Source organism: Xenopus tropicalis, chromosome 6 (assembly GCF_000004195.4).
Source record: "Xenopus tropicalis strain Nigerian chromosome 6, UCB_Xtro_10.0, whole genome shotgun sequence".
Taxonomy (NCBI): domain Eukaryota; kingdom Metazoa; phylum Chordata; class Amphibia; order Anura; family Pipidae; genus Xenopus; species Xenopus tropicalis.
In genome coordinates, this window is record NC_030682.2 from 103446813 (window position 1) to 103459056 (window position 12244).

General features: G+C 39.0%; 1 protein-coding gene across 6 annotated transcripts in view; it reads right to left on the reverse strand.

Annotated features, from left to right (window-relative positions):
* The window catches only part of cep192 (centrosomal protein 192kDa), an 84390-nt gene extending 77770 nt beyond the window's left edge, over nt 1-6620 (reverse strand). For 5 of the 6 annotated variants that reach the window (XM_012965372.3, XM_004915255.4, XM_018095033.2 and 2 more), the window contains exons 1-5: nt 6478-6620; nt 4637-4815; nt 3231-3350; nt 2525-2625; nt 1035-1081 (exon numbers count right to left, since the gene is read on the reverse strand). In XM_012965372.3, coding sequence (XP_012820826.2) covers nt 1035-1081; nt 2525-2625; nt 3231-3350; nt 4637-4803 — 435 coding nt within the window. In that variant the 5' untranslated portion in view covers nt 4804-4815; nt 6478-6620. Of the gene's footprint in view, nt 1-1034; nt 1082-2524; nt 2626-3230; nt 3351-4636; nt 4816-6127; nt 6273-6477 lie in introns of those variants that run through there. The other variant, XM_018095032.2, reaches the window with a different exon arrangement.
* Between the last annotated feature and the right edge of the window lie 5624 nt (nt 6621-12244).

The window sequence follows — 12244 nt, forward strand, 5'->3', positions numbered from 1 at the left end:
CCTTTCCTCGGGGGGACTTTTAGTTTACCCAGGAAAACAATATATCGTTTTTTTCAGAACAACCTAAGCTTTCAAAATATGGTAGAATTTTTGTGTAATTCCAATTCTGTAACAAGATATAGGCTTCTAAATGTCTAAAAATGCAAAAAAAAAAAAATCTAATTTTCCATAATATAAACACACATACTAGAAACAAAAATTATTTTATGCACGAATATACAACTGATTTGGAAAGTCCCATGTCTCCTGAACGTGCCAATACCAAATATATGTAGTTTTAAAGGAGATTTGTCACTTGTATAGGTCAAAAACTCCCAGCAGTACACTACCAAATTTCCAAAGCACTGCTCCAGAAAGCTGCATACGTTAGATTTCAAGGACAAAATTTCCACTAACAGAAGGTTTATCCCAGAAAATTGTACATTTTTGGAAAGAACAGATTCTGGGGAATACAGAATAGGCACAACTGTCTGTCTACTCCAAACTATCAAGTCACAATGCTTTCCTAAAGTTATTGGTTTTTATCAAAATTTGTGATTTTTAAAAAAAATTGCTTCAAAGCTTCCAGTCTATGGTATCTTATCTCCTACAGGTCATAAGGTAACCAAATAAAACACCCGAAATATGAACGCCAGGGGTCCACTGAACAGTTTGATGCCCAATATGTATAGGTTTAGCTAAGTATGTGGCATGTAGGGGCCCCAATGTGAACAAAATCCCCTTTTCTCTTACAGGTGTCTGTGGGTCACAGAGATCATAAGAACGTATCACAACTGTCACCCAAAACTCTAGGGAGGGTAGAAGTGAGGCTTCACGGATTAAGCCACAGCAGCCAGCAAAAACCTTGTCAAAGTGAGCATCAGAGCATCAGATGCAAATAGGTATGCATCATACCTATACAAATTTTTTGAACAAGTGAATTCAAGACTGTTCAAGGCTGTTAAGCCGAGGCTTGCTTCCGGAAGGTCCAGGATGTGCCCTCCAGTTTAAAAAACACCCAGAGACGTCTTTATATGGTCAGGAAAAAATCTTACCTTGCCTATCTGATTGGTACGTGGAAGTGTGCATGTGGTGCTTACATCTATAAAAAAAAAAAAAAATTAAATACTTTTTTTTTAGATAGATGATATATATATATATATATATATATATAGATATATAGATATCTATTTAATACAGTTAGAAATATAATGTGTCCACTTCTATGTAAAAAACTATCAAACTATGTACAACGTAAATGCACAGCACAATGTACAGAACTTCAGAAAATTATGACATGGGCCAGAAAAACAGACAAAATTAAAAATAAATTAATACACTTCCTTCAAAAGTGGAATACTTGCTTTTGACCAGGGACATTTCAGTACCACAATAATTATAGAAAATGTGATGGATTTGTGCTTCCAATTGCAGGAAAACAACAAATGTGAGCCCATCCGTTTCTTCCTGCATCAGTACCGACAGTCACTGTGTTGGCCTGTGTACACACACACACACACACACACACACACACAAAGCGGATTCCATAATAATGCACACTTTTGCATTTCAAAAACAAAATCCGCTTACTGTGTCTGCACACAGGCAAAATGCTGCATATGTGCAAAAATGTGAAAATATATTGATTTCTACACTGGGGAACACAAGCACCATGAGAATAAGTTGCTCCTATTCAGGACTTTATTCCTCCTGCCAAACTTCCCCTCTAGCTTTCCAGTTTCAAACAAAAGAAAAATGTAAAAAAATGTAAAGTCCTTCAGCAATGTACAATATACAGAATATAAATGTCACAATGTATGATTAGTAATTAATACAGATAGTTACTACATGACAGCTCAGAAAGGAGTGCAATAAGTTCATTATATAAAATGGCATTTTTAGCCATATTTATTTTTAAGGTTTAGTTCTCCTTTAATGCACTCAATTCGACCCCGGCTCATAAATGTTCACTTGAGCACTGGCCTTTGACACTGTTGCAATTTTCTGAAGGGCAAAATCAGCATTCAAAAAACCCCATAGACCTAAAGCTGGCCATACACGCACCGATAATACCGTACGAAACCTTGTTTCGTATGATATTCGGTGTGTGTATGGCAAGTCGGCCGATATCTCAGGAAGCTGCTGATATCGGTCGACTCGCCGATCGGGCCAGTTAATAGATTTTGATCTGGCGCCATAGAAGGCGCCTGACCAAAATCTGCCTTCAGCGCTGAATCGGCAGAAGGAGGTAGAAATCCTATTGTTTCTACCTCCTTATCTGCCGTTTCAGCCCTGAACAGTTTGTGGCTGATTGTACAATCTTTCATGCGACCGATAGTCGCACGAAAGATCGCAAATCGCCACGTGTGTGGCCACCTTAAGTGAAACTTTTTCCCAGTTACAGAAACTTTAGTCCTGTAGTTGCTGTGTCCAATCTAGATAAATAATGGAGCTGTGCATTACTGATTAAGTAATTAAGATTAACAGTGGATGAAAAATGACAACACAGACTTGTTATAAACCATAAAAAATATACCATACATACCTTTGTGTGTATCTTCAGCATTGCTAGTTCTTGCTTTTGTGTCACTTTCTGACAATTTGGCAGTCTGAATATTGTGTCCAGTAATGTTAGAAAACTGTTCACTGTAGAAACAAAAGGCTTAATAAAATATAGCTGCTTCCCCCACCACCACTTATCCCATCTTTTCAGCTGCTTACAGGAAGAGACTAATAGTTACAACATTAAACATACCTTACTATTACCAATTTCATTACAAAACAGGACACCTTTCTTTGATTTAGATTGGGACTATTCTGCAGGGTATAGCAAATTACAATTGTAATTACAGAGAATATAAATCTGGCCAGGCTGACCTGGGATCCAAATTTTCCATTTATAGTAGAATGGAAATAGTATTCAAATAGTTAGTCTCTACTAAAATAACTTTGGGCTTCTTTATAATTAAAAGCTGCAACTCTAAGGAATGGCAAATTGAAGGACACAGTTATGCATCTGTTTTTGCTCTTAGAGTACTTACACCAATATGTACTTCTCTAGGTTTGCCATGTGTGCTGCAGCCTTAACTTGAACAAAGCAACTACAGAGTGTGAAAAGTCAGTAATAGTGTTCTAGATTTTTGTGGGCATTGACTTATTATATACAATACACAGGTTTCGGAGATCTGATTTCAGGAAGCGACAAACATTAATAGATAAATGTATGGATTTAAAAAGCAGTAATCACTTACAGTTCATCCTTAAAGCTCAGGATGAATTTTCTTTGCGAGTCTCCACCTGAATGTGTTAAATGTAATAAAGTATCTTGTAGTTTATCTGTCTCTAAATAGGATTCCTGGGCATCTGAAGGCCTACAAAATAAAATGTATGAAACAACATTTTATAAAAAAAAGTGTTGTTGACTTTCCAATCAATTTTATATAAACACAGGTACAGGACTTGTTATTCATAAATGTGGGGACCTGGGGTTTTCCAGATAAGGGATCTTAAAAAAAAAATTGATACCCATAACTGATTATTATTATATAGCGCCATTATTCCCAAAGGCAGTTCAGGGAGTTGAACCAGGAAAACCTAGCTGCTATTGGAAATCATGAAGCTATTTTTAGAAATCACAAAAATTCAGAAACAACTGAAATTTTTTTTATTTATTTTTTTGTATTTTTTGTATTCAAGTTCTTTAATTTTGTTCTTACATAAAACATAGCATATCACATACACTTAACTGAATGTTATTTTATGTTGCAAAAAAAAAAAATTTTTAAATATAAAAAGGGGTGCATATACAATCTAAAAGTTCCAGCACCTACAAAAGTAATGCTTGGCAACAAAGGTCATATTTTTTGTTTCATTTCATAAGCTCTGTAGAGTGTCATGAATGGTATTGACTTCTGTATAGCTCACCGTGTAAGAACTAAACCCATTGTATTCATTTTCTTATAAGTAACATTTCTTTTTGCCCTATTCAAATTTAATGGCCACACAACAGCTTATTTATATAAACTATAGCAGTATTTCTGAAGCAAACACAATATTTTTACCAGTGTAGAATAACAGTACATTATAAGTAATAAATGTATATAATGGTCTCTTATGTATATTGATCTTAAGATGACAAATGCGACAGCAGCTTATTGGGTTGTACATGGCTGTATATGTATACTCAACTGACATCTTGCTACAAATATTGATCAACCAGTTTTGAAAAAATTCTGTCAGGGCAAGGACTGCATTAGCTTGCGGTCCTTGTACTCATGGCCTAAAATCCCAGTGCTGTGATCCTTGTTTGGCCCTCTGGATTAGCTCTGCCAATATGGCCCAATTCAACATGGGCATATCAGGTAAAGATCTGCTCGTTTGAAGACCTCCCCAAGCAAAGATGGTCTTTACGTGTATGGCCACGTTACTGTTCCTTTAATAGGTCAGACTGAAATTTGAAGCAGCATTAGATCAAATTTAACAAGCATTTACAGAAATTTAAAATATGGAAGAAAATATTCAGCTTTTATAAAAGGGAAGAGTCAAATATACCGAGACACTATAAAATCTGAAAAAAAAAAAATTAGTTTAAGATGGAGTAGTGGCAAAATTTCATAGAACATACATTTCTTACAGGGAGTTGCAGTACATTACTTACCAGTCAAAGCCTGTGCGAGCTTTGGTAACTGTAGAGGCAGCAACTGGCAATCCAAGATTTGAAGTAAATGTACAGTTTTCAAGAGCTCCACCACTGTTACTGTTTAGTGATTCCCCCAAAAAACTTGGAAAAGTTTCATCCTCTATCTTCAAAAAGCGTTCTGTCATTGTACAAGTTACCTATAGATTAAAAGGAGACATAGAAGAAATGTGCTTGAAAAAAAACAAACGTGTTTCGGACTGATTTTTTGAGAAACTCAAAACCATACTAGTCCTGCCCATCAGTTCCACTTCCTGCTGGCTGAATTCTCTGGATTTGCAGGGAGGCCTGCAGTACTCAGCACACTGCACTGTAGGATAGGAACCAACCACCAGCTATGCTGACCTGAACTTAAACCTTTCTTTGCTTGTGTGACTGCAGGGCTGCGATTGGCTATTCCTATCATACTGTGCTTCTGGCAGGAACTGTTAGGACACACCCACCCCTCATTTTAAACATGGACAGGGACCTAAGAGGATCTATAGCAGCGGTTCTCAACCTGTGGGTCAGGACCCCCTTGGTGGTCGAACGAGGGTCACCTAAGACAATTGTTAAACACATATTTCCAATGGTCTTAGGAATGATTTTATGGTAGGGGGTCACTACAATGTGAGGAACTGTATTAAAGGGTCGCAGCATTAGGAAGGTTGAGAACCACTGATCTTTAGGGAGATCTTATAAAGGGGTAATTTTTACAGATAGTAATTTTTACTATGGTGCTGAAACTAGCACCATATATATTTGTAATTCAGAGACCTTCAATGCTTAAAGTTTGTAGAATACAAATGCTGCATTGTTTTGAGATTCTCTATTTTGTTACCGCTCCTTTAAGAAGTGGCACCACACACTGCAGCTCTTGCTGCAGGTATAGGATCAGTTATCCAGAAACCAGTTATGTGACACTGAATTTTTTTTAATAATGTAATAACTTAATCACATATGTTCTGAGAAACAAATTATGAAATGTTGACCTAAATGTGTGCCTGTCACTTAGGGGGTGCCTGCTGCAGCATTTAATTGTGAATGTTTCTAGTCAAGTGGAAGCCATGGTGATCCCTAATTAACAACCCAAAAATATTTCCCAAACTGATTAAAGTGGTAAGAACCTGGGTATTTTTCTCAGATAAGGAATATTTTAGTAATCTGGATCACCAGACCCCAAAAAAACTGAAACATTGAAATAAAATAAATAGGATTGTTTCTCCATCAACATGCATTCATGCAGCTTAGTTACACTTGGTATGCCAAGGGCTACCAGTAAAACAGCGACTCCGGGGGAAAAGGGAAGGGGGCAGGTTTCACAGGCAGCCCCTCCTAGACGTATACTGTAAACATATTAGAAGAAACGATTAACAGTTGCACTTTTGTCGCCCAATGGGCCCCTGACATGTTTGGGACGCCTGGCAAACACTCTATTGCTCATGCTAAACCAAGCCAGTCAGTTGCTCTTACACTTGTCAGTCGGTGCCTGAGGCCAACAGCTGTAAGCGCTGCACAACCCAGTGCCAAGCAGGCTGCCCTCGGAAATCAGCTGCTGCCCGGACTTTCTACACACTCCCTCCCGTCCTTTACTCCCCCACCCGAGTTCCCTTCAGCGCAGCCACCTCCTAACTGCGACGGAGCAGCAGCTGCTGCACTATTTCCAGAATCCCACCAACCGTGCTGTGGAATGCTGGGAATTGTAGTTTAATAGACGATAAAGAGGACACGCTATTGAACGTTTAACTTTCAAAGTACAAAGGTTACTTGTATTACAGAACGCTGACACCCAAATCATAATAGCCAGCCAAAGGTTCACCTACCTGTCTCCGGGCCGCAACGGCACCCAAGCTCCACACATCGACAAGCTGAAGCTTCGAACTCTAGCAAAGCGCGGGAGAGCCCAGCGGCCTAAGGAGCACAAATCCACAGACAGCTGAAGAAGGCGGGGCCTACAGACGATAAGCAGCCGGCTTTACCCATTTAGCGGTGAGCAAGGGTGGGAGGGACTAAAGGGGCGGGCCTATGCGTTGTACACTTTTTAGCTTAAGTGTTAAGTGTTAAGTATTTGTTAGGGTTGGATGGAGTCTACGTTGGATGTGCTTACGAAGGGCAGTTCCTAAAAAAGCGCTGGTAGCGCTGCACAATCATTTAGTTTCCGCAGAACGGCACAAAGTTAATGGGCATGAGCAAGTTCTTCTGCAATACTGGATAGACGGGGTGAATGGAAAGAACGAGGAGGTGAATGATTGCTGTTTTCAAAAGAAATTTATTGGCTTTCACATTTAGACGCTGGCGCTGCCCGACACTATCTGAAGTAGTTAACATTATAAACAGAACTTATCCTGGTTTGTTTAGTATAGTATAGGAAATCCTGGCATAGCTGTGGGCTTCGTTGCTAGGGTGAGAGAGATGGACATGTCCTAGCAACGTGACACTCATTACAAGAGGAGGATATGATGGTGGATATCAGAGGCTGCAGTCAGTGTCGGACTGGCCCACAGGAATACCAGGAAAACTCCCAGTGGGCCAAGGTGTCAGTGGGACCTCCTGCTTCTAAGCATTTGGTCTGATTCATGGTAATTTCCTATTTCTCTATGGGAATACATCAACTAAATATTAAGACTAGACTATAGTACATAAAGTAAAAAAAGTGGATGAAAAAAGTTTTGAGAGTGGGCCTACGGTCTAAGGTTTTCTGGTGGGCTCCTGGCATCCCAATCCGACACTGGCTGCAGTGATATAATAGTGCTGCAGTTGCAACCCACACATACACACTGGCACCCAAACTGGGATATTGGGGTATAATGTTGGACTGGCCCCAACAGGGCACTGGATAAAAACCCTGTGGGCCCTATTCCTGTTGGGCCCTTTTTTCACCAGACACGTTGGTTTGTGGGCCAGATTGCTGCTGACCAGTAATCAGTAGGGGCTAGAGAAGTAGTGCGGTGGTAGAGTAGTGCTGGGGGTGGGCCTTTAATTCACTTTGTCCCATGAAGACAGTATTTAGACCTTTAAATCTTGAAAAAAAAATGATGCATAGTTTTCCTAAGCAAACTAAAATGACCCTTCGGAAATGCCCCTAAAGTCAGATGACAAATGGCATATGAAATGTAAAATCCTGCTGGTAAAATCTTTATTCCAAGACTCATATAGATGTGGGACTGGGTTTGGTGGTACGGACAGATTTACTAAGAGCTAAAGACAAATTCATAAAAAATTGTAGGTAAAATAACAAAATCTAGAAACTTTAAAAGACAAATTCACAAAAGTGGAGCTAGAGGTTTGTGAATAAGGTGGAAAATCCAACACATCTATTTCCAGTTTTATTTTGTCTCAGTATCACAACTTTTGTGAATTCCTCCCAATGTCTCCATCTGCAATTTTGGTAGCAGAGAGTTACCAGTACAAGATATAACAGGTACATATACAGAGAAACATTTCACTAGAATAGATAAAATTACATATGGTTCTGAGACATAGGGTGAAGGCTCTGCTTGAGAGAGCTTACAGTCTATAGGTGGCTATACACATTAAGATTCACTCGTTTGGATCTTCTCCCGATATGCCCTGATCCACAGGAAATTAATCCTGCCCAATCAACACCCAATTTGGCCCCATGCATGGGCAGATAAGATGCCAAATAGGTCTAAAGGACTCAAATCGGCACCTTAAAGGAACAGTAACACCAAAAAATGAAAGTGTATAAAAGTAATTAGAATATAATGTACTGCTGCCCTGCACTGGTACAACTGGTGTATTTGCCTCAGAAAGTTTATATAAACAAAGCTGTGTAGCCATGGGGGCAGCCATTCAAAGGAGAAAAGGCACAGGCACATAGCAGATAACAGATAAAATACTATTGTATTCTACCAAGCTTATCTGTTATCTGCTATGGAACCTGTGCCTTTTCTCCATCTTGAATGGCTGCCCCCATGGCTACACAGCAGATTATTTATATAACTATAGTAGTGTTACTGTAGCAAACACACAACTTTTACCAGTGCAGGGCAACAGTACATTATATTTTAATTACATTAAAAAACTTAAATTTTTTGGTGTTACTGTTCCTTTAAAAGGGTGGTTCAACATGATTTCCCTGAATATAGTGAAGTTTACCCCTACAACAAAAAAGTTATTAACAATATGTATAGCTAGTTATCAATCGTTTTTTGGGCCTCAAAGTGGATTTACTTTGATTCAGGTTTACAGAGATTGGGGGTGGTTCTAATTGGAGGATTCTTTTGTAGTTTAAGGGGGATACTGGCTCTAAGGACCTGGGGAAACAATTTGATATTGCTGGACTGCAACCATCAGATGTTTTAAATTAAAATACAGAAGAAATTTAGGAGAAAACAAGGAAAAACAAAAAGACCACTCCCAACTCACAAATAATGTTCAATTGTCATATTAGAATAGTGTTTCTCTCTTCCTGCATATTTTTATATCTAGTGTTCCCTAGCATATTAATAAATATTTTATATTCTGCAGAGCCAACTAATTAATGGCAAATATTCTACACTACAAAACTACTGTGTTGGGAATTAGTACCCATCAGCATGTAATGTCATGCTTCTGACTGCCTTGGTATTATCAGAATCACTTAGAAAATGTAACATACACTAAGGGGCACATTCATTAAAGTACGACAGGTTTGATTACAAAAAAATCATATTTTTTATTAGGTTTACAACTTGTGTATTCTCTGCAATATTTTCGTTAATTTGCGTGACTTTTTCGTACTTTGCAACAATTTGCAAATTTTACGAAAGTTTCGGATTCATTCAAGCTTCGATATCGTGACTTTCCTTGGGTTAGGTTGGAGCTGCAGAGTGACAATGAGTCCGAAAGGTTTTCCCACCGTTTATAATCTTTCGGATATGAAAATTTTGTGATTATTAGATCGCCATTCGCAAACAATCATTTCAATACGAAAATTTCGGATTGAAGTACGAAATCTTCGTATTCAAACAAACAGAATTTTTGTGACTTTTGCAATCATCAGAAATTATCGGATTTCGTGATTCGGATTCGTTCTTTAATGAATGTGCCCCTAATATGTATAACTACAAGCTCTGACCTTCAGTACCTATAGTAGCTGTTTTATTTTTTCTGTGGAAGATTTTCTTCTTGCTGGATATCACTTATATAACCTGTATAGCCAGTGAACTACAAACTTTGTCAGTAGATGATACCAGTTTAGCCTGTAAGAACACACAAAGCATTTTTGAGAGTGTATTTCAGCCTTAAATAATATTAGCAGTTAGTATTTTGCAGGCAAATAACTTCCAGTGCTGGTAGATGCAGGCAGATTGCATTACAGAAGGGGTGGTTTCAGGTACATCTCTAGCATTCAGTCTCACAGGGTCATTTACTAATGCAGCAGCCATGCTAAAATAGATGCAAATGTTGCACTTAAAGGAGAAGGAAAGGCTAATAAAGAGTTAATCCCAAGCTGCAGGCATACCTTCAGTTCTCTCAATAGTGCCCCTAAGTCTCCCCATACTTCAGCCGTTCAGAAGATCAGAAGCTAAACAAAGAAAAAAAACGCTGAGCTGGGTAGAGAAGATTTCCCATAATACATCGCTCTCCCAAGACTTAGAGACTCGTTACTGCAGGCAGCGCATGCGCAGAGAGAAGAAGCGTCTGGTTGCCATGGCGACCCAGCGTCGCCGAGTTCTCTGACAAGTAGGAGGGGGAAGGGGGAGGGCGAGCTGGTGCTGTGAGCGCCGATTGTTTATGGCAGGAGCGGGGGTTTGTGGAGCTTGGGGGGGTTTGTGGAGCTGCAGAAACTTTGTAACAGGAGCAGGGAGTAGGCTTATGCTTTTCAGCCCATAGAGACACGCTGGATAAGATGGCGGCGCCGTTCACTGAAACAAGCATGTAAGTTCTAGTATGTGTATCTCTGTAAATCTTTCATTAGGCAAGCCAGGAATATAGCATTTTTACACAGCAATAGTAGTACTTTTTAATAGTGTGCTTAATAGATTTTGCCTTTCCTTCTCCTTTAAGGGCTGTGGTAGACGGGGAGATTAGTCGCCCGCAACAAATCTTCCTTGTTGCCTTGCCTTGAGAGGAAACTTTTGCGATTTCGGGAAACCACATATGGTTTGAAAGGGTGGATGAAAGATTGAAAGAAATGTGTAACAAGTTCAAAGTTAGGGGGTATCCAAGTGATCTGTTACAGAGACAGCTAGAAGAGGTTCAGACTCAAAATAGAGATGAGATGCTGGAGATGCAGCCAAAGAAGGCAGAAAAACATGTGACCTTTGTGACTCAATATAACACCTTGAGTAAACATGTTGCTCAAATTCTAAGGTGACACTGGTCACTGGTTAGAGATAATTTGCCATCGAGAGGCCCCCAGTCATTGCTTACAAGAAAGGGAGGAGTGTGGGTAACTATTTAGTAAGATCAGATTTGGGAACTAACAGTGTACAAAGAGATGATATGAGAAGGAAACAAGGCACTTTTCCATGTTACAATTGCAATTGCTGCTCAAATGTACAAGTAGGAGAGGTGATATATCACCCTAGAAAAGAAAATGCAATCAGGTTACATGGGAGATTCTCGTGTTGCTCAACCTATGCAGTATATGTCATCAAATGCCCATGTGGGCTGGCATATGTTGGGCAAACGACGAGAACGGTTCGCGAACGGATAAGAGAACATAAGTCAGCAATTAACACAGGAAAAATAGATCAGGCTGTTGCAGGCCATTTTATTGAATGCGGACACAGAGTGAATCAGCTTAAATTTCAAGTTGTTGAAATAGTTGAGCCAAAGAGGAGAGGAGGAAATAGATTAAAAGAATTACTATATAGAGAGGCTTACTGGATACGTAAACTGGAAACATTAAGTCCTTTAGGGCTGAATAAAGAATATGACTTAAGACCAATCTTTAGATAAAAAAATCTTTTCTCTCTTTCTCCCTTATTCTCCTCTTGTCCTGGCCTTTGTTTTTAATTTTATTTTCATGTTTTTTAAAATGTATAAGGGTATTGTGTTGCAGTTCAACTAACACTTAGGGGCTGATTTACTTACCCACGAACGGGTCGAATGGAGTCCGATTGCGTTTTTTTCGTAATGATCGGTACTTTGCGATTTTTTCGTATGTTCCGACTTGAAAACTAACATTTTGCGACTTTTTCGTATGTTTTGCGTTTTTTTCGGATTCTGTACAAATTTTTCGGATCCAATACGATTTTTGCGTAAAAACGCGAGTTTTCCTATCCATTACGAAAGTTGCGTAAAAAGTTGCGCATTTTGCGTAGCGTTAAAACTTACGCGAAAAGTTGCGCATTTTTCGTAACGTTAAGTTTTAACGCTACGAAAAATGCGCAACTTTTTGCGTAAGTTTTAACGCTACGAAAAATGCGCAACTTTTTACGCAACTTTCGTAATGGATACGAAAAACTCGCGTTTTTACGCAAAAATCGTATTGGTAACGAAAAATTCGTACAGAATCCGAAAAAATCGCAAAACATACGAAAAAGTCGCAAAATGTTCGTTTTCAAGTCGGAACTTTTCCAATTCGGGTCGGATTCGTGGGTTAGTAAATCAGCCCCTTAAAGATACACATTGATCACT